Source organism: Notolepis coatsorum (genome assembly GCF_963971535.1).
Source record: "Notolepis coatsorum genome assembly, chromosome: 1".
NCBI lineage: Eukaryota > Metazoa > Chordata > Actinopteri > Aulopiformes > Paralepididae > Notolepis > Notolepis coatsorum.
The window spans coordinates 54,103,162-54,126,434 of NC_140165.1; the positions used below are offsets into that span (position 1 = coordinate 54,103,162).

At 44.2% G+C, this 23,273-nt stretch overlaps 1 protein-coding gene across 1 annotated transcript in view; it reads left to right on the forward strand.

The window, feature by feature from the left end:
* Positions 1 to 23,273, forward strand: part of plcd4a (phospholipase C, delta 4a) — a 98,743-nt gene that overhangs the window by 22,383 nt on the left and 53,087 nt on the right. Inside the window, exon 7 of the mRNA XM_084335625.1 lies at positions 20,021 to 20,165. Coding sequence (XP_084191751.1) covers positions 20,021 to 20,165 — 145 coding nt within the window. The remainder of the gene's footprint in view (positions 1 to 20,020; positions 20,166 to 23,273) is intronic.

Consider the following 23,273-nt stretch of genomic DNA (forward strand, 5'->3'; position numbering starts at 1 on the left):
CAGGTTGATGGGGAGGGAGGAACAGATGTAGCCCTTCACTAGCTTCTCAAAGCACTTCATGGCTATGGAGGTGAGGGCTACAGGGCGGTAGTCGTTGAGGCAAGCGGGCGTAGATTTTTTGGGTACAGGGATGATGGTGGACTTCTTCAGACAGGTGGGGATGACAGCCTGTTCCAAGGACAGGTTGAAGATGTCAGTGAATACCGGGGCCAGTTGGTCGGCACAGACTTTTAGGACGCGGCCGGGGATGCCGTCCGGTCCTGCTGCCTTCCTGATATTCACTTTTTTAAAGATCCGTCTCACCTCATGCTCTGTTACCCTGAACACTGAGTCTCCATCAGCAGACCCCCCCCCCCCCCATTGCCGTGGTTTGTAGGCTGGTGTTGTTATTCACAGCCTCAAACCTCGCATAGAAGGAATTGAGATCATTTGCTAAGGAGATGTCACTGTTCAGTTTGAGGGGGGTGCCTTTGTAGTCTGTCATTGTTCTGAGGCCCTGCCACATGCCTCTAGAGTCAGCCTGTTCAAACTGAAGTTCAACTTTATCCCTGTAACGCCGTTTTGCCTCTATTACTGCTCTCCTGACGTTGTATCTTGCCATCTTGTGTTCTTCCATGTTGCCTGTCACCAGCCCGGTGTTGTATGCTGATGTGCGCACTTTCAGAGCCTCACGGACGGATTTGTCTACCCAGGGCTTTTGATTTGGGTAGATTTTAATTTTGGTGGAGGGGATTGTTTCTTCTACCAGAGTACAGACATAGTCAATCACCGTTTCGGTGTATTCGTTAATATTGGCTGTGTTATCACGGAATACACTCCAGTCTGTGCATCCAAGTGCAGCTTGGAGTGACTCCTCTGACGTCACGGCCCAACGCTTAACCTCTCGCGAGTCGACTAAAGGCTTCTTGTTCCCTGCGAAAGCATGCAATTGGTCCACTGATGGATATATCTTGATATTTGTCTAGTGCAGGGGTCGGCAACCTGCGGCTCCGGAGCCGCATGCGGCTCTTTAGCCAATCAGCTGCGGCTCCCTGGCAAAAAATAAATTAAAAATCAAAACATTTAAATTTATTTTTTGTTCTCTTATTTTGGAGATCGATGTCATACTGTGACACTGAAATGAAAAAATATTTCATCAACTAAAATATACACTACATCACACCCTGCGCCTCTCCCTGCCGTCTGCAAGTGGCTAATCTTGAGTTTCCGACCGCCCAGTAAGCTAACCATGGATAAATCCAAAAAAAGGAAAGTCTGAAGAAAATAGAGGGTTTAATTCATCGTGGACAGATTAATTTGCTTTCACGACTAACGATGCAGGCTTACCTGTATGCCTGATATGTGATGCGAAATTTGCGAACAACAAAAAATGTACTTTTTATTTTATAGATTTTCCACAAATAAGGGAAGGACTCAAATAGAGCTGCATAGTTCAGGGTTTTATTTCAAAGTAGATCTACAGATGCCAGTGTTTTTTCTCCTTTTCTGTGTTTGATTTCAAAGTAGGTCTACACATGGTAGTCTTTTTTCAAAGTGGACAACTTTTTATTTTATAAATTTTCCACAAATAAGGGAAGGACTCAAATATACCTGAATAGTTCAGGGTTTTATTTCAAAGTCGGTCTACAGACACCAGTGTTTTGTCGCCTCTTCTGTGTTTTATTTAAAAATAGGTCTACACAGCCAGTATTTTTTCTCCTCTTCATAAGAGTTTGAGGTTTCCCTTTGTTATAACAGGTAAAAACAGAAATAAAAAGTCAACATTTTAATTTTTGTTGCTTTATAATTCCATTAATGCAACAAACTGTGTGCTATAAGTATAAAGTATAATAAATCGCAAATTACTTTGGGTATGCAATTGTCAGGCATTTTATGCTAAATGTGGGGTATGCTTGGGGATATATAAAACGTTATACACTGTGTTATCTTCATTTTAAGGGTAAATAGGTTGTGCGGCTCCCTGAGCATTTTATTTTGTGGGAGGGGGGAAAAGTGGCTCTTTTGATAGTAAAGGTTGCTGACCCCTGGTCTAGTGTGTTCATTAGACCGGTGAAATCCTCTTTCTGTGCCCGTTGTCTTAGGCAGTTAGCCTCACTGGTATGCGCGCCATTAGCGTTAGCCACGCTTCTAGACCTCTTTGCTTTTGGAAAGAATGATAAAAAATATACATATATATTTTTTGTATTTTATTTTTTTATTATTTTTTAAACAAACATATAAACAAACATGACAACACACGATAAGATATACAAGCATTAATTGTCAGGGCACATCCAATGAGATCACATTTTAGTTAGTTGTCTTATATAAGATATACCCCTAATACCTGTTATCTAAAAAACCTACACACATATGCTCCAGCTCGAACCCCCCCCTCCCGGACCCCACCTTGAGAAGTACCTCCACTATCCCTCGCACCTAACCAGACACTACCATTATAAGCTAGCTTTTATTCTCTCCACCACTTCTAACCACATTGACATTTTGGATTCATTGAGACCCAGAATTCTTGCTGTAGATATTTCATGGTAAATTACACCGAGATATGTAAGAAACCAAACTTTACGGCAAATCTTTTCCGGTTGAAACCAGCGTGATGCGATCAGCTTTTTAGCTACTGTGATACCCGATAAAACCAATCTCTTTAGCTGTGGATTCACTGCAAACTCAAAAACATCATTCAATAGTAATACCGAGGGGTGTACAGGTATATTCCAAGATACGAGTTTTGATATTTGTTGGGTCACATCTTTCCAGAATGCCTTAACTGGTGAGCAGTCCCAATACATGTGCATAAATGTCCCTTCGTCCCCATTTGTACATTGGGAGCATTTGGAGTCTTGTTTAAGCCCCATTCGGCACAGTCTTATAGGAGTCAAGTATGTCCTGTGAATATAGTTAAGATTGATTTGTTGATGATCCGGGTTCCTTGATGTAAGTCGGACATTTGCCCAGGCTCCTTGCCAATCAAAGTCATTTTCCAGGTCTGGTATATCCCTCCTCCAGACAGAGTCTAGTTGGAGGGTTTCATACGAGGACGTTAGTAATTGATGATAAAATTCTGAAACAAAACCTCTCGATGTCTCTCTTTCGTAGAAGAATTTGTGGTATCTGTGGTGTTCAATTGGTCTGTCTAATGGAACACCGTGAGACTTCAAACATAGCTGTAACTGTTTGTAAAAAAGCCATGTGGACTTGGTGAGATAAATTTTTTTGCGTATTTCTTTATCACTACAAAAACCCTGTTTGTTAAAAACATCCCCTAATGAGTGTATGCCTTGCTCTTCCCACATAGGGAATCTTATAGGTCGTTTTCCAATTAAGAGTGCATTGTTATTGAATAAGGGAGTATGATTGTGCCATTTTTGTGGGTTAGGATTTTTTTTTTGTGATTCACGCCATATCCGGATCGCATGAGTAATTATGGGGCCAAATTTTCGTTCACAGTGCTTGATTGGTAGTTTAGTGTATGCTATGTCCTTCAGTCTATGTGGGGCTACTATGTTTTCTTCTAATTTATATATATATACATATATATTATCCTTTTATTTTATTATTTCTTTTTTGCATCCGATTAAGAGGTTGGCAGTCGACTACGGTTATTTTCTATCGATTAGTCGACTAGTCGAGGTCAGCCCTACCGCGGAGCTGACGTTAGCGGTGTTGCCCCTGGTAGCTGCGTTGTTCCTAGGCCTACGACGGTACGAAAGTGGAAATCAGTCATTCAAAATATGAAAACATTCCCAAGTTTCTGATGAATGACGATATTTCAGTAGGCCAATGATAGGGACTTTCATTCCTCATTTTCGTATTTGTGCCTGTTTTACAAGGAACGTGTAAAAGTTTCATGCTCATTTACATTTACATTTAATCATTTAGCTGACGCTTTTATCCAAAGCGACTTACAAGTTCTGTACAACAAGTCATCAGGAAGGGTACAACTCCATCAGCTGAGTTAGATTGATTGATTGATTGAAAACTTTATTAACAGATTGCAGAATGGGTACAATACAGTACAGCTCAATACACACAATTGTTAAGGGGATGCAGACCAGAGAAAGACTTTCGTCTTGTTTACATCAGGGTCCCCCATTTTCAATTCATCAGGACATATATGACATACATGACATACAGATAGTCAGTACTGCTACATCTATACATTTATGACATACCAGATTTGCAAATACAGTACTGTTTGTGATACAGAAGGAGTCAAGAAAAGGGAGTATATACATTTGACGTAGAAACTGTACATTGGAGGAGGTTGGGTGGGGGCCCGGGGGGTTGGGTACATTGGGATATTGACAACCATACTGGGTAATTTACATTGGAGGTGGTTGGGGGGGGGGGGGGGGCACACTGTATAAACAAGTAAAACTGTACATTGAGGGGGGGGGGGGGAGACACTGTACAAACAAACAAAATTGTACATTGGACTATTGACAAAACCATACTAGGTAAATGACTGTACATTGGAGGGGGTTGGGTTAGGATATTTACAGGGGCCAGTGTTGAATTGCAGTCTCCCGTAGGTGTCCCTTGAGAGAGGTTTTGAAAGTGGGTAGTGATCCACATTCCTTTACAGCTTTGGGTAGGGCGTTCCACATTGATGTGGCATAATTGCGAAACGTGTTTAGTCCCTTATTTGAGCCGAATCTGGGTTTAACATGATTTGTGGAGCTCCCTCTGGTGTTGTGATCGTGGTATTCACTGACCTTTGGGAAGTATTTTGACATGTACATGGGTACCTTGGTCGTGTAGTGTATCTTGTAGACCAGGCCCATTGCAAGTTGCTGTACTCTGTCGTCTACTCTAAGCCATCCTAGGTTGTCAAAGTGGGCAGGGGTGAGGTGGGTTCTAGGAGTAAGGTCAAGCAGTAGTCTGACCAGTTTGTTTTGAGATGTTTGTAATTTTGTTTTTAGCGCCTTTGAGGTGCTTTGGTACCATGAGGTGCAAGCATAGTCGTAGTACCCCTGAATGAGTGCTCCTGCCAGAGTCTTCAGGGTATTCTTGTTTACCAGAGAGGAGATCCGGTACAAGAATCGAGTTCGTTGGTTGACTTTTTTTATTACATTGGATGCCATTTTGTCACAGGAGAGATTAGCCTCTAGGATGGAACCCAGGTAGGTAATTTCATCTTTCCTTGTGACAATATTGTCACCCACTGTAACTGAGAAGCCGTCGGTCTTGCTGAGTTTGTTATTTGAACCGAAGAGAATGGACTCTGTTTTGCCCATGTGTAATGATAGTTTGTTATCAGCGAGCCATATGCAGATTCTGCCTAGTTCCGAGCTGAGGGTTTTTTCAACCTGTAACTTGTTCTTGTCAGAGACCAGCAGGGCTGAGTCGTCCGCAAACAGGAACAAGTTGCAGTCACAAGCTGACGACATGTCATTTGCATAAATTAGGAACAGTAGCGGTCCTAGTATGCTTCCTTGTGGAACACCACAGCTCACTGTGAGGGGGGGGGATAGGGTACCGTTTACCTCCACCATCTGTTCCCTCCCCTCAAGGTAGGATTGCATCCAGCTCACTGATAGACTATCAAAACCAATTGCTTTTAGCTTGTCAATCAGAATGGAGTGATTGACCGTGTCAAAGGCCTTTTGTAGGTCCAGCATGACCATGCCGCAGTATTTGCCTGCGTCCACCTCTTGTTTGATGTGGTCATTCAAATAGAGAAGGCATGTGTCAGTGGAGTGGGATGTTCTGAAGCCAGATTGGAATTCGTAGATTAGATTTTTTTCCGCTAGGTACTTTTCGACCTGTAACAGGTTACAATGTAACAATGTAACAATGTAACAATGTTCATCAAAGTGTTGAGTGTTACAGTGTAGGTTAGTTTATTAGGACAAGTGCATGACAGTAAGGTTAGTTAGGGTTAGATATATATTTTTTTTTTTTATTTTTTTTTTTTCAGATAATGGTTGAAGAAGTGCGTCTTTAGTCGACGGCGAAAGATTGGACGGGTTTCGGCTGTTCTAACTGGGGTGGGTAGTTCATTCCACCATTGTGGGGCAAGGACTGAGAATAGGCCGCTTCTCCTTGATGACCCTCCCGGAGCTCGGATAGGAGTAGGTCTGAGGCGGCCAGAAGATGCAGAGCGTAGGGGTCTTGAGGGTGTGTAGTTGGAGACCATTGACCGGAGGTAGGTGGGAGCGATTCCCTTTGCCGCACGGTATACTAGGTCGAGGGCCTTGAAGCGGATTCGTGCAGCAATGGGGAGCCAGTGCAGGTCCCTAAGAAGTGGGGTGACATGGGCCGTCTTCGGTAGGTTTGAGATCAGGCGGGCCGCTGCGTTCTGAATGAGTTGAAGAGGCTTGGTGGCAGTGGCCGGGAGGCCAGCGAGCAGTGCGTTGCAGTAGTCGAGGCGGGAGATGACTGTTGATTGGACGAGGAGTTGGGTGGCTTCGTTTGTCAGGAAGGGGCGGATCCTTCTGACGTTGCTCAGGAGGAATCTGCAGGTTCTGGTTGTCGCTGCGATGTGAGCAGAGAAGTTCAACTGGTCGTCGAGGACAACACCAAGGTTCTTGGCGGTCGGGGACGCGGTCACAGCTGCATTCTCGACTGTGATGGAAAGGTCGGTCAGGGGGGAGGATTTGGCCGGCAGGTGGAGCAATTCTGTTTTGCTTAGGTTCAGTTTAAGGTGGTTGGTCGTCATCCAGGCGGAGATGTCAGACAGACAGGCCAAGATCCGCTCAGAGATGTGGATATCAGAGGGAGGGAAGGAGAGGAAGAGTATTGTCGGCATAACAATGATACAAGAAGCCATGAGATGTGATAATGTTACCCAGTGATTTAGTGTAGAGGGAGAAGAGAAGAGGTCCTAGGACCGAGCCCTGGGGGACACCCGTCCTCAGGGGGCTGGTGGCCGACAGGGTCCCTCTCCATGACACTTGGTAGGAGCGGTCATTGAGGTATGATGTCAGCCATGTCAGCGCAGAGCCAGCCACTCTCATTCCTGCGAGGGCCGCGAGGAGGATCTGATGGTTGACTGTGTCGAAGGCTGCAGATAGATCTAGGAGAATCATGACAGAGGAGAGGCCTTTCGCTTTTGCTAAGTGAAGTGCCTCTGTGACCGCAATGAGGGCCGTTTCTGTGGAGTGGCCAGTCCGGAAGCCAGACTGATCAGGGTCTAGGAGGTCATTCTGTAAGAGATAAGCAGTAAGTTGGTTGGATACAGCACGTTCAAGTGTTTTAGAAAGGAAGGAGAGAAGAGAGACAGGACGATAGTTGCCTATGACGGTGGGGTTCAGGGTTGGTTTTTTTATGAGCGGCTTGACTCTGGCTTGTTTTAGGGAGGTGGGGACCACCCCCGAGTTGAGTGAGGAGTTGATGGTTGCAGTTAGGAATGGGAGGATGTCTGGTGCTATGGTCTGGAGGAGTGGGGAGGGTAGCCGGTCCAGCTGGCATGTAGTCAGACGGTTCGACGTTACCAGTGTCAGGGTCTCGGCTTCTGTAATGGGAGAGAAAGATGACAGAGTGAAGGATGAGGTTCTCGATTCAGCATTTGGAATGGGTGGGGGTTGGGAGAAGGAGCTGCGGATGTTCTCCACTTTTTCCTCAAAGAAGATCGCGAAGTCTTTGGCAGAGAAAGATGAGGGGGGAGGGGGTGGGGGGGGAGTGAGGAGGCAGGACATGGTAGCATGCAGTTTGCGAAGATTCTTGGCAGAGGCCTCGATCCTATGGTGAAAGAAGGAAGCTTTGGCATTAGTAATGGTTTTGGAGAATGTTAACAAGAGGTTATGATATGTGTCGATGTCAGCAGTGAGGCGTGACTTTCTATACTTCCTCTCAGCCGCTCTCAGGACCTATCTTTGTTCTCTCACTGGATCTGTCAGCCATGGACTGGGTGGGGAACGGCGGGCAGGTTTCTCAACGAGGGGACAGAGCTTGTCGAAGAAGGTTGCAAGGGCTGAGAGGAGGGTGGAGGTTGCCATCTCTGTGGGGAGAGCAGAGAAGGTGTCACTCAAAGGTAGAGCGGATAGTATGTCAGAGGAGAGGGTGGAGGGGGATAGGGAGGGCAGGTTGCATCTGAGTGAGACGGTTTGAGTTGGGGTGAAGACCTTTCGGTTAAGCATGAGAGTTAGTGAGAAGGATATGAAGGAATGGTCAGATACATGTAGGGGAGTTACCGTGGTGTTAATGATGCTGGAGTTACGGGAAAATATGAGATCCAAGGAGTTGCCTGCTTTGTGGGTGGGAGGCATGGCAGTGGGAGTCAGGTCAAACGATTGTAGGAGGGAGACCACTGGGACCGACTGAGATGAGTCAGGCAGGTTGAAGTCGCCCAATAGAAGGAGAGGGGTACCATCTTCCGGTAAGGAGCTTAGAAGCATGTCCAGCTCAACTGTGAAGTGATCGAGGGGACCTGGAGGGCGATAGAGTGTAACAATGGTGAGATTGAAAGGATTAGAGACAGATACTGCATGATATTCGAGAGAGGAGAGTGACAGATCTGGGAGTGGTGTTAAGTTTGTAGCCCATGAAGGAGATGTCATGACGCCAGTGCCTCCACCCCGTCTGGAAGGTTGAGGTGTGTGAGTGAAGTTATAGTTTGTAGATAATGCTGCAGGTGTTTATGAGTTATTGGGGGTTATCCAGGTCTCAGTTAGAGCCAGGAGCTGCAGATTTTGACTATGGGCGTAGGCAGTAATGAAGTCAGCTTTCTTGACTGCTGATTGACAATTCCATAAGCCTCCCCGTACTGTGACAGGTGTATTAGTGGCTGTAGGAGGGTAGGAGAGATTAGCCGGGTTGCTAGCAAACTGCCGTGGGTGGGTTGAATCTGTTCTGGAGGAGCAGATTGTGGATATAGGTATGAGATACATTTTGGTGTCAAGAGTGGCAAGGAGAAAGGTGAAGGGAGTAGAGAGGGAGCGAGGTAGTAGAGGAATAGCAGAGTGGGAGGGAAAGAAGCTATTTTTGGGGTGGAGTGGAGGATAGGACTATGGTGTACGTAGCACTAGGTGGATCCCTCAGCGGATAACTCCAGGACAACTCCTCTTTGTCCCTCTTCATTTCTCGACGCTTCGCTGACGCCAAGCCAGCAAGCCTTTAAATCACTATCACTAATTAGTGCTGTCTAGCACCTGGCCCTTAATGTGTCACTTAACTAAACAAAATGGCCGTTTTAAACACGCCCCTTTAATCAAGTCAGCTGGTTTTAAGATTTCACTAATAAACTTAAAATGGCTTACCCTAGGTTTCAGTATAAAGCAATGTTTCTCAGTGAATGTGTCCTGTCCTTCCTCAAGAATATCTCGGTACAGAGAGATTTCAACACAGACTGGACTGCTGCTTCTGAACAGGAGACAAGGCCTTAACACTTTGATTGCCCAACCCGAGTTTTCTCGGGTTTACCCCCCGCGGGTTGAATGCCCACTCACGAGAATTCTCGTATTTTCTCTCTTTTTTTTTATTAGCGATCTGAAATCATATTTCATCAACCGAGTCTACCGTTGGAAATTCAGCCACTCCAGGCGCTCAGATGTGAAAAAAGCGCCCCCTATCGTCTCCCAGATGGTAATTCACCCTTTTGGATTGAACTCAATGAAAATGAATGAGAAAAAAAATCCCGGACTCCACATTTTACTTCTCACTCACGCAGCCGGGTCGATCAGCTCCACTCTGGAGCCTCAGAGCAGCGGGGATTATGTGTTTTTACAGTATACACGGTGGATCAATAAAAGGATTGATTTTTTCGAATGGCGATCAGGAATTGGAATAATCCATTTGAATACCATCTGATCTCAGGTAAGGAATCTATGTTACCAGTCTTACGATAATCAGACTCGTTTTCACGGAGATATAAGCTTTTATGTGATTATGTGATATGGCTGATTGACTGTGCGAGCGGTCAGGAAATAGGAGAATCGATTTTCAGCTCGCGGCCAGAGCGTGCATGCGTACACATATACTATCAATATTCTAGCGTTTATTTGAAAACGATTCATAAATAGGCCGAAAAATTACAACGTTCTAGAATATTCCAGTAAAGGGCGATTATCATGACATCCCACCAAGTAGGACCAACCGCTACGCCAAATCTTTTGTCCCCTCGGCTATCAGACTTTTAAACACAGACAGTAGTCATTTTAAGTAGCCTTTTGCACTTGGTTGTCTGTTTTTACTTTTACTTTTATTGCTGGATTGTATCACATGGAGTGTTTCTCTTTTTATTGCTGTGCTGTCGTTGAGATGTTTTTGTAACATATTAGGGTTCTTATGATCTATAAGAATACTCCGGAGACAGATACGTGCTGTATAGCTGGTTTAATGGGTCTCGACTGCACGTAATCCAGGGCATGATAATAGTGGCCAGTAGATGGTGCTGACACTCTAGCTATAGGCTATATGTAATATCCAATACATTACACTCCTTCCCTGTAAATACAAACTCGTACTGTTTCGTTTTTCTTTTCCTTTGTTATCCCCATAACCAAAATCACTTCAACTATTACTGGCATAACTTAATACGTTATAACAACACCCGTATCTTTAAAGTGCCTTTTGTTCTATTAAAACATTCCCAGAACATAACATCACTAATACGAAAGAACATTCGTTTCTCTTTAACAGCTTGAGTCTCATCTAATCATTCTTGAACCTTGCTGGTGTCCTGTGCGCTCTTTGCGGGTACTGGCTCAGGGTAGGACTGCTTGCTTTAACAGGTGTCGGCAGAGTGTCTCTGGGTTGAGCTGTACTCTGCGATGGTTTATGCTGTGTTGGGCTTTGCTGCAGCTGCGGTGGCGGTGCTGGTTCAGGGCTGTCATTTGCAGGCCTCCTCGGAGTGTGAGCTGGTCCTGGTGTGGACTCCCTGGTGATCTGAGTCTCTTTAGTGGTTGGTCTGACAGACAGCTCTGTGCAATCCAGAGTCTGTGTCACATTTTCACTGGTGTGTTGGTATGGTGTTTCTTCTTTGGAGAACAGTAAGTGGTCAATATGGACTGAGCGCTGTCTCCCTCCATCGTCGATCAGGTACCTGACTGGTCCGAGGCGCTTTACCACTGTTGCTCTTAACCACTTTTCCTTTCCCTCACGGACGTTTTTTACACGCACTTGGTCACCTGGCTGTAGGTCTCTCAGCTTTGTTGTTGTTTTGTCATGGTAGGTCTTTTGCTTTAGTTGTTTCTCTTCAACTGTTCTCGCCAGGCTTGGTTTGAGTAGACTGAATCTGGTTCTCAGTTGACGTTTTAAGAACAGCTCCGCTGGTGTGACTCCTGTCACCGAGTGCGGTGTGCTCCTGTACATCAACAGGAAGTTTGCCAGTCTGTGTTGTAGTGACAGTTTGGTCTGCAGAACCTCTTCTCCAATAACCTGTTTCATGAGTGCTGCTTTAACGGTTCGTACGGACCTCTCCGCTGCCCCGTTCGAGGCGGGGTGGTATGCTGGCACCAGTGTCTGTTTGATACCGTTGCTCCTCAGAAACTGCTTGAACTCACAGGATGTAAATTGTGGTCCATTATCTGAAACCACTTCTTCTGGTAGGCCCTGAGAAGCAAATATGTTCCGGAGCACGTCAATGGTCTTCACTGCTGTAGTGGTTGTCATGGGAACAACTTCGAGCCATTTTGAGTGACTGTCAACGAGTACCAGGAAGTACTGTTTGTCTCTCTCACAGAAGTCTATGTGTATCCTCTGCCATACACAGGCTGGCCACTGCCAACAGTGCAGCGGGGCTGCGGCGGGCAGTGTTCTCTCTGACTGACACGCTCCACAGTGCTGTACTGTTTTCTCAATGTCATTATCCATGTGGGGCCACCACACATACGACCTTGCGAATGCTTTCATACGGCAGATCCCCGGGTGTCCAGTGTGTAGATCACTCAGTAGTTTGGCTCTGTGCGCTGCAGGAACAATAACTCTCCTGCCCCACAGAACACATCCTTGCTCTTCAGATAGCTCTGTCCTCCTAATGAAGAACGGTCTGAGAGCCTCATCCTCAATGTGGTCTGGCCAACCATTTAAAGTGATCTCTCTGACTTTGCTCAGCACTGGATCTTTGCGAGTGCTCCGTGCTATGTCGCTTGCATGCACAGGGAGGTCATCTACTGCTGAGAAGTAGAAGATGTTTTTATCTTCAGCCGTTTTGTCCTTGTCACGTCTCGGCAGCCTGGATAACGCATCAGCGTTGGCATGATCGGCAGATCTGCGATATTCAATGTCATAATTATACGCCATGAGTATCAGTGCCCACCACTGCATTCTCTGAGCAGCCAGGGTAGGAATGTCTGACTTTGGGCCCAGGATCACCAAGAGCGGCTTGTGATCCGTGATCAGGGTGAACTTTCTTCCATAGAGGTATTTATGAAATTTCTTCACTCCGAAAATGATGGCTAGAGCCTCTTTCTCAATTTGCGCATAATTACGCTCTGCATCCGTCAGGGTGCGTGACGCAAATGCAATGGGCTTTTCTTCTCCATTTTCCATGATGTGCGATATCACCGCACCTACCCCGTAGGGTGATGCATCGCATGCTAGTCTCATTGGCTTCTTGGTGTCATAATGTACAACCGCTGTGCTCTCTAACAGCTGGTTTGTCGCCTTTTTGAACACTTGGTCACATTCCGCTGTCCACTTCCAAGGTCTGTCCTTCTTCAGTAGCGCATACAGTGGTTGTAACAGAGAAGACAGGTTCTTTATGAACCTCCCATAGTAGTTCAATAATCCAATGAATGAACGGAGTTCCGATTCATTTGTGGGGCTTGGAGCATTCATTATCGCTTCCACCTTCTCTTTGGTGGGGTGGAGTCCTTTGCTGTCCACCATGTGCCCTAAATACTCCACTCTGCTCTCCATGAATTTGCACTTGGCACGTTTCACTCTGACGCCATATCTCCCCAGACGACTCAGGACCTCGTCCAGCATTTTCAAGTGGTCCTCTTTAGACTCCGCTGTGATGAGAATGTCATCCAGAAAACATGTCACGTGGTCTAGCCCTTGCAGGATTTGATCCATCACTCCCTGGAAGATGGATGGCGCGCTGGAGACTCCATATGAGAGACGGTGATACACATACAGTCCCCGGTGTGTGTTCACCGTGAGATATTTTATCCAGTTCTAACTGCTGATATGCATGTGACAAGTCCAATTTGGTGAACAACTTTCCTCCAGCCAATGTTGCGAACAGATCCTCTGTGTTCGGTAGTGGGTATGTTTCTTCCTCCACACTCTGCTTTATGGTTACCTTGTAGTCACCACAGATCCTGATTGACTTATCCGGCTTTGGGACTATGACTATGGGCGACGCCCACTCACTTCTGTCAACCTTGGATATGATGCCTAGTCCTTCCAGTCGATCCAGCTCCTTCTCAACTGGTTCTTTGAGGGCATATGGCATCGGTCTAGCCTTCCTGATGATGGGCTGGGCTCCTGGCTTTACTCTGATAGAGGCTTTGAACTCACGGATTGTGCTGGGGCCTTCCTCAAACACAGCCTTGTGTTTCTGTAACACAGCCTCCATGTCTCCATCACTGTCACTGCTGGCTCTCACCGTGAATATTTCTCTCCAGTTCAGCCTGAGTATCTTCAGCCAGTCACAACCTAGCAGCGCTGGTCTGTCTCCCTTCACAATCACCAGGGGCAACTTGTCTGTCTGCCGCTCATATTCTACATTTACTGTCACTTCTCCCAGCGTGGGGATTCTCTCTCCCGTAAAAGTGAACAGTTTTGTGTTGCATTTCCTCAGGGTTAGATGAGCTAACGACTTTCTGTAAACAGTCTCTGACACTAGAGTTGCTTGAGCTCCTGTGTCCAGTAACATATCCACCACCCTGCCTTCAACTGTAACAGGGATGTGAATGCCATGTGTTTTGTTAGCAGCAGTGTACACTGTGTACACAGAAAGCTCTTCATCTGTATCGCTTTCCCCAGCCTCCTGTTGTACATAATGCGTCTTCCTGTTCCTACACATCCGTGCAATATGTCCCACTTTCGAACAATTGTGGCACTTTTCATCCTTGAATTTACATGCCTCGTGTGAATGCTGCTTACCCCCACATCTGTAGCAAGGCTTAAACTCCTTCTGGTCACCATCTTGTTTTAGTTGCCAGCTCTTTTGTGTACGGTGTGGCTCAGATTTCTTTTTCCACTGCCTTTTTTCATTTTCCCTCACACTGTTTACATTCCCCGTCTCCTTCAGCTTGCTTGAAAATTCTTGTGCATTGAGTGATGCCATCTCCATTGCTAATGCAGTTTCACATGCATCCTTGAACGTCAGCGCTTGCCGCGATAACAGTCTCCTTTGCACGTCTTCGGCTTTTAATCCACTCACAAAACGGTCGCGAAGTGCATCGTTCAAATGTGCACCAAAATCACAGTGAGTTGACAGTTGCTTTAATGCTACTACATACTCCGCAATTGACTCACCATCCTGCTGATTTCTCTTTTGAAAATGGAATCTTTCCATAATCACGATTGGCTTTGGCTTGTAATGCTCACTGAGCGTATCACATAGCTCCTTGTACGTCTTTGCACTGGGCTTGTCAGGACTGAGTAGATTTTTCAAAAGTCTGTATGCTTCTGCTCCAATGGCTGTTAGGAACACACTGACCTTCTTTCCCTCATCCATTTCCCTTTCCCTCAGATACGTGCTGTATAGCTGGTTTAATGGGTCTCGACTGCACGTAATCCAGGGCATGATATTAGTGGCCAGTAGATGGTGCTGACACTCTAGCGATAGGCTATATGTAATATCCAATACATTACAGTTTTGTTGTTTGTTTGTCTTTGTTGCTTGTTGGTGAAGCTGCAAATATGAATTGCCCCACGCGGGATCAATAAAGTTGTCTGAATCTGAATCTGAATCTGAATCATGGAATGTCTGATTTTCCGTGAAAACGAGTGCTTTTCAAAATGCTAGAAAATGGAAATGAAGCGATAAAAAAATCTGCTACGACAATGTTGACTGGAAAATGAGTCTTTGATAAGCGACGGGCAGATTAGACACATAGCCATAATTTAAAACATAGATTAGGCGATATTAACGTTAACATTGAAGTGGTGCTGGGCATTCAAGGAGGTAAAAAGGAATTAAGCTTGGGCTATGAAAGTGTTAATGGCTCACTTAACAAAACAGTTGCTACTGGTAAACAGGAAACAGTCCCTTAATGTGTCACTTAACTAAACAAAATGGCCGTTTTAAACACGCCCCTTTAACACTTTGGTCGCCAGGCTTATATTCTTAATAAACCATCCCACGCCAGCTCTATTTGTCTATGGACAAATCTATCTTTGTCTATTTGCAGGGCTATAACTTTTTAAATTGTATTGCTAAATTGACATTACTATGGCCCATTCAACATCAAGTATCTATTGTTCAGGGTGTAGCAATGTTATACTTTTTCATTCACATATTCATACTAAAATACGGTCTAAAGTATAAGTATGTTTTTAGCGTTTTCTGCAGCTTTCTCCAGAACGTGATTTATAGCCCTAAATGCATTATATTGATGATTGTATACAGTTTGATAGCAATCGGCGCGAGATAAAAAAAATTGGCAGAATGAGCATGGCGGGGAATGACGTGGTAAGGCGTTTTTGGCAACCATAGTGTTAATCAAGTCAGCTGGTTTTAAGATTTCACTAATAAACTTAAAATGGCTTACCCTAGGTTTCAGTATAAAGCAATGTTTCTCAGTGAATGTGTCCTGTCCTTCCTCAAGAAGATCTCAGTGGACCCAGTCAGCAGCACTGATAATGGGAGAGATAACGTTACGCTAGTGCCCCTAATGTATCTGTTGGCCAAAATTGCTGAGACAATGAAGTAGCTAGTTAGCTATTTTAACAAACATTGTTATTATTTATATAATTATTATTCACTAATTATTATTTCCAACTGTAGATAACTAGCAACAATAAGGCTGGCTAAGCATGACGTTAGCTTCTAGCTAACAGCTTCACACTGACGCACAGCAGTGGGGCGGAAGCCAGCATGGAGAATGTCTCAGCCAATCACAGCGCGATATCAGAGGCTGCGGTAGTTCGTCACACTATGGCCAAGGTTTGGAGCTAAACTCACCTAACGGTAGTTAGGACGCCTTCAGGTACTGTAGGAGAAGGAGACAGTCCTATCAGTGATGACGTAGACTTGTTCTGCCGTCAGACTGTTTTTTGGCCATGCCATCTTTCCTTGCATGCTGGGGTGTCACGATTAATCATCTGAATCGAATAAAGCGATTTAAAAAAAGAAAATAAGGAATCAATTAGAGATTACTCAATGATTCGAAACATTTCATTGGCGGCAGTTAAATGTCCCAAAGCGTCTCGTCTGATGGAAATACAAAAGAAGAGTCATTTCCTACATAAGCGCTAAGATGCTCTAAAAATACCATGTTGAGCCGTGCCTTAAAGGTGCTATAGGTAACATTGAGCCATTAGATGCCCCACAGAGGTTCACACTATCTTCCCCAGATCCCCTCCCTGTTGAACAGGCGCCCCGACCAGTAGGAGTCGCTGTTTGCAACAACCAGGACTCATACCCCACCGGCTTCCCACCGTGAACACTGCCAATCGTGTTCGTAGGGACGACTGACCAAGCCGGAGGTACCGCTGACAGCTGGATTCAAACCCAGAGTCTCTGTGGTGGTAGGCAAGTGCTTAGTGCTTTGTGCTACATCAAAACGTTGACCCAGTGTGTAGCACCAGCTTAAACACTTTTTCTTTTTTGTAATTTGGCAGATGCTTTCATGATCCTCATTGTCCCAAAACAGTAGTAAAGTGCAGTTTTGTCTGACCTCCTAATTCCACATCCAAAAAAGCTTTTGTCTTCATGCCCGTTTCAACATGTACAGGCTAAAGGAACCAATGAGAGACCAAAGACCTTCCCAAACTGAACAAACAACCACATCTCTGTCACAACCAACTGAAACATGACCTGACAGAGTTCGGACATCATACCATTCACCATTTTGGGGGCGACAGTGGCTCAGGAAGTAGAGAGATCATCTGGTAATCGGAAGGTTCCTGGTTTGATTCCAGCTCCTCCCGACAGTGTGTCAAAGTGTCCTTGAGCAAAGACACTTAACCCCCTAACTGTTCCCAATGAGCTGGTTGGCACCTTGCATGGTTGCCTAGCCTAGCCCATCTGTGTTTGAATGTGTGAGTGAATGGGTGAATGTGAGGCATGAGTTGTGAAGCGCGTTGGATAAAAGGACTGTATAAAATTAAAAAGATTATGAAAAAATGCAGTCCATTTGGCAGATGCTTTTAACCAAAGCAACTCACAATACCAGCAGCTCACATAATTTAGGTCTACAACCTGCAAAGCCCCGTTGTACTTATGCCTAATGCTGCTCCATTAAAGCATCTCAGAACCAAATACAAAAGATTTATTTTGATCTTCTCTGATCCGTCCTCCCCAATCTCTCCGGGGGTCTGTCTCTTGCATTGTGAAAAAGATCCCAGAGTCCTCTAATGCACCTGACCCATACCCATTTCCTCGGGGGGGGGGGGGGGATCCAACTTTGTGTCAAGTAGGGATTTAACGCCATATGGAATTTTCGCTATGTGATTTCCCCCCCCCAAAAATATCACCGTTTGACGATTTACAGTATCCACCTAAAAAGCTTTAAAGCTCCATCCACTTTTTCCACAGTCTTCCCCCGGAGAGGGAGAGCCTCTCTGTACTTCCCGATGAGCAGGTTGGCACCTTGCATGGTTGCCTCCGCCGTCGGTGTGTGAATGTGTGAGTGAATGGGTGAATGTGAGTAACAAATTGTAAAGCGATTTGGATAAAAGCACTATATAAATGCAGCTATTTACCATTTACATCAATGGCCATGTGAAAGGTAGGCTGAGATCTACAAAGACATACACACAATTTCAAGAAGCCAAAATTATACTGGTATGGTCTTTTAATTATTTGTAACTTTAAAGCCAAAAATCAGCACATTTTCCTATCCTTTAAGATAAGATAAGGTATTTCTTTATTGATCCCCTTGGGGAAATTCAGGATAGATAGGTTAAAAACAGATTCTGCTATGTTTGCCTCTCCACACTGGTTTCATGTCAGTTTTACTGTAGAATAGATTTTTGTTGATTTAAACGGATAACTTTTAAGGCATAGCTGGGCCTATGAGATTCTCAGGCAGAGCCCTTTTGGCTGTTTCAGTCCAGGCTAAAGACGGTCGACGTCAGGGCCCCTGGACCTTGGGACACCCTGCCGGAGACTCTCAGCCCCCCCCCCCCCCCCCCCCCCCCAGCCCCCACCCACGTACCATTCAGGATGGACTCATCCTATAGACGGGTTTCTCAACCACGGCAGACTCAGTGTGCCTGTGCATCAAGGAGGCGAAAAGGAACATAATCCTCGTCAGAACAACGGGGAAGACTACAATATATTCACATTTATTAGCCATGCTAGTGACCTAAACAATCAATCCATGCCAAAGCTAGATATCGCTGCTGGCGGGACAAAACCTCATAACTCCAAAAACCCAACTTTTCAGCAGATAAAAAAAATTGTTTGAGGGCGAATAGAGTTACGAGGTTTAGACGGATGATTGGTTTAATGCTTTCCCATTGTGTAGACTTTGTAAAACCACACACACATGGAGGATGATCTACTGAGTTGATAAAAAAAAAGAAAATGGAGTTAGGCGGTTTTGTCCCGCCAGCAGCGATATGCAAAAGGTGAAAGACTCGCACTCACAACCATGCTGATTTGGCAAAATGACATCCAGCCATTTGCAACTTTTAGTCAGAGGACCACTTTGTTAGCGCAGCAGCTCACGCACGAAGGGGACAGCTAAGTCACGTGATTCGGGTATTGCTGATTGGCTCAAAAACACGGTATATTTATAAACAAGAAACCTGTCTACTCCCTGGGTTTTTATTAACTGCGGACGTCGACGTAATTAAGTGGGACAGTGGCTCAGGAGGTAGAGCAGTCGTCTGGTAATCCGGAGGTTCTCGGTTAGATTCCCGCTCCTTCCATGGGGGCCCAGTCGAAGTGTCCTTGAGCAAGACACTTTTAACCTCTAACTGGCACCTTGCATGGTTCCCCCTGTGTCATGTGTGAATGTGTGAGTGTATGGGTCAAATGTGAGGAACAAATTGTAAAGCGCTTTGGTTAAAAGCCGATATATAAATGCAGCCATTTACCATCTTATTTATTTTCACCGTCCGCCGTTGACCGTGTCAACAAACATGAGACATGGATATACCACAAGGCAAGCATTAGATTCATGCTTTACTTTACCTCTACCAAAAACAAATGCTCTGAAAAAGACGGTAATGTTGCTTATTGGAATAGTATACAGAGAAATATAACTATGGTAAGGAACAAATTTATGTTTAAAAAAAAGTTTAAAATTGCACTCAGGAATAACAAGATACATTTGTCATTGACTTATTATGGAAATTAGTATGGAAATATAAAGGTGATCGGTGACTTGAGACGAGTTATGCTGTATTATGAGTTAAAATCATATAAACGATTTAATTTGTTCTTATGGACTGATTATGGAATATGTATTCTATGGTTGGAGAATTGTGATATTTGACTTATGAATATTGAGTGAGCTTTGATTCACTTGTTTTCTTTGTTGTGATGTTTTCTTGTTAGTTCTTCAATGTTTGTGGTTTTATATTTTTATTAAATTCTTTTGTATTTTAAATGTTTGGACCCCAGGAAGAGTAGTCTCACCTTGGTGTAGACCAGGGGATCTCAAACTTTTTCATACCGTGACCCCATTTTATTTAGGATTTATTTTGGGGACCCCACACTTAATGTATCGCGTAATTTCAAGGTGGAATTAAGGAATATCAAAATAAAAGCACACGTTGTTGAACTTGATCATGCATATTTATTAGAACATTTTATTACAGCCCTTACACATTTATAAAACGAGGCATCTTTAGCCAAACATTTATTTTTATTTTTTTTACTTTCCAATGCGTGACCCCACTGTCACCTACCCGTGACCCAAATTGGTAGCGGGACCCGTAGTTTGAGAACCACTGTTGTAGACTAATTGGGATCCAAAAAAATAAAAAATCGCGTGGCTCTTCTCGGCAGGGCTCTGAAACGAGGCTGTCGCTGCGTGGAGGTGGACTGCTGGGACGGAGCCAACGGAGAGCCCATCGTCTACCACGGACACACCTTCACCTCCAAGATCCTCTTCAAGGACGTGGTCAGCGTGTTGGGCAGCTACGCCTTCAAGGTAGAGCGTCCGCCCGTCCTCTGCGCGAACTCAGTGGTGGGGGTGTTTTTTTCGTTGTGTCCTTCTTTGTGCAGATAAGAGTACATGATACTACATAATACAAACTATGAGTCTGGCTGAATGTGCTCCTCATCTTGGCTAGCTAGAGGGGGTGTGTGTGAGGGGTTTTCCAGGACAACGGCCAGCTTCCTTCTCATCCCCCTCTCTGCCACCACCTCTAGTCTGACCGACTCGACTCCCACCACATAGCTGGCCTTTCTCACCAGCTTGTTCAGTTTGTTGGTGTCTCTTGAGTTGATGTAGCCCCCCCAGCATGCCACGCCACAGCAAAGAAGAGGACGCTGGCCACTACAGACTGGTAAAGCGACTGCAGCAGTCTACTGCACACGTTGAAGGACCGAGTCTCCTCAGGAAGAACAGCCTGCTCTGTCCCTTCCTGTAGAGGGCCTCTGTGTTGTCCGACCAGTCTAATTTGTTGTTCAGGGGTACTCCAGGGAACCTGTATGTCTCCACCTCATCCCCTCGGATGCTGATGGAAGTCGGGGGTGGTCCACCACCAGCTCCTTGGTCTTGCTGATGTTAAGTTGAAGGTGGTTGCTGTGGCTAACGTTAACTAAGCTGGTCCCAGAACAGTTAAACTAACACAGCGGAACAGTCCTCTGGACGACTTAAGATTAGTTTTTGCGAAGATGGCAAAAGTGCTCCAGCTCCAACAGTGAGGAATGGGAGGGGCTGAGTCCGAGACACTTAACCTCTATCTGTGTCTCTCTCTCTGATTTCCCGTAGCCAAGCGTTACACTATAAAAACGAATTGGATAGTTGGTGATAATAAATATTTCACTTCTTTAGCTGAAATATTCTAAAATCATAACTCAGGTATACGCCATTCTCCCTCTGTGTGTGTGTGTGTGTGTACATTTGCTATAGTACTCTTTTTTTTTTTTTTACATAGATTAGGCTAATTAGCTTTAACAATCCTGATTCCCAAGCCTATTTTATTCAAAAGGAAGATGATTGATTTACATATGTATATATATGTAAAGAATATTCCAACTCAAATACAATTCAGTTAATGTCTCACTTTTCTTTTTTATTAAACTTTTTTTTTACAGACGGCTGAGGGTGGAAGAAGTAAGGTGTGCGACTACATATATCATATATATATGTATACATATATATATATATATCGATATTGGAATTCTTTTACTCTCTAATATCGGTATCGGCCCTAAAAAAATCCAGTTTCGGTCGGGCTCTATTTGTAATATCTGTGTTTGTACTGAGTCAATGGCTTAACATAATATACAAAGTTAATCTGAATTGAGGATTTCGTACGTATATGGTATATTGGTGTGGATGTATATAGTAATTGTGAGATTGAATGTTTGGCATGTATGCGTTATTATCCCTACAGGCTGTTGTGTGTATTATGCCATCAATGTTAATGTGTTTTTGTGAGTTGTTTGTGTATTGCATTTTTTTATGTTGTGGACTCAATAATCAATCAACCAATCAATCAATCAATCAATCAATCAATCAACCAATCAACCAATCAACCAACCAACCAATCAACAAATAAATCAATCTCTTGATGGGGGCGACAGTGGCTCAGGAGGTAGAGCGGTCGTCTGGTAATCGGAAGGTTCCCAGTTTGATTCCCGCTCCTCCTGGCAGTGGGCAGCGTGTCGAAGTGTCCTTGAGCAAGACCCTTAACCCCTGCTCCCGATGAGCAGGTCGGCACCTTTGATGGTCGCTTCTGCCGTCCGTATGTGTATGTGTGTGGCCATGTGTGAATGCGTAAAAAAGGAACAAAATTCTTTAAATCGCTTTGGGTAAAAGCTGCTATATAAATTTGATGTGGCTTTGTGAATAGATAGATCTAATGAAGTAAAGACTAGTGCTGTCAGGCGATTAAAAAAAATTATCTAATTAATTACAGGATTTGTAATTAATTAATCTAATTAATCGCATTTTAATCGCATAACCATTTTAGGCCTGATATTCTATATTCTATAATCATATTTCAAATTGCATGTGTCCGGATGGCAGAATTCAGTACTGTATCTACAAAACCTTCTGTTTAATCATCTTCCCTTTATTAATTTGCTTAGATTGTTCAGGTCTGGTCAATTTTAGCATGGTGTTATTCACAGCCAAAAAAAGAAAAGAAAAAAAAATAATTTAATTGATATTCTCATTTGGTTCATTACAATTTACTCAAGCCTAGTAACAGACACAGTATTTCTGACACTGGGAATACATTCCCTGAGATCCATAGATTCAGATACCAAGAACATGCAAATGGATCATTTAAAAAAAAAGTCTGTAAATGTTTATTCTACGTTTTAATGGTATGAATGAGATCTAAAAAGAAATATATATATTAATTAAAAAAAAAAATTGTTAATTTTCATAACGCGATCATTTGCTGTGTAATTAATTAATCTAATTAACGCGATAAACTGACAGCCCTAGTAAAGACTAAGATAAATCCCAGTAGTGTGATCCCCTTGCAATGGCATTAGAACGGTTTCTGCTTTCGTTGTCATTGTTGTCCTGCTGTATCAACACGCTGCCTCGTGTTTTCATAAGCATCACGTCACGGCACATCACATCACATCACATCACATCACCATGGGCGGCGGGTGTATAAGGCTGGGGCAGGCTGTGCCTTCCCAGACCAGTCGACACATTATTTTTTATTTATTTATAAAAAAAAAAAAAAAAAAAAATCCTTTATTTTTTTTCCCCTGTGTACCTGTGTGTGTGGGGGGGGGGGGCTGGGGTCCGTCAATGGATAGGTGTGGTGACACTTAACATTCCAGACGTCCTGAATACACTGTCTGAAGACTGCAGGCAGGAGCACTCATTCAAGGGTACTATGAATATGCTTGCACCTATACCAAAGCACCTCAAAGCCTTTGAGTCAAAGGCACACTAAGGAGAATAGGCTGGTTTTCAACACAGTTAAATTTTTCAGGAACACTGTCTTTTCATCTCAACCTGTTTTCTTATACAAACAAATTGTCAGATGCAGTCAGGTTCATTCTTATTTTACTAGGTCAGCCGATGATGGACAGATTATGTTACCACGTCCAAAATCAAATG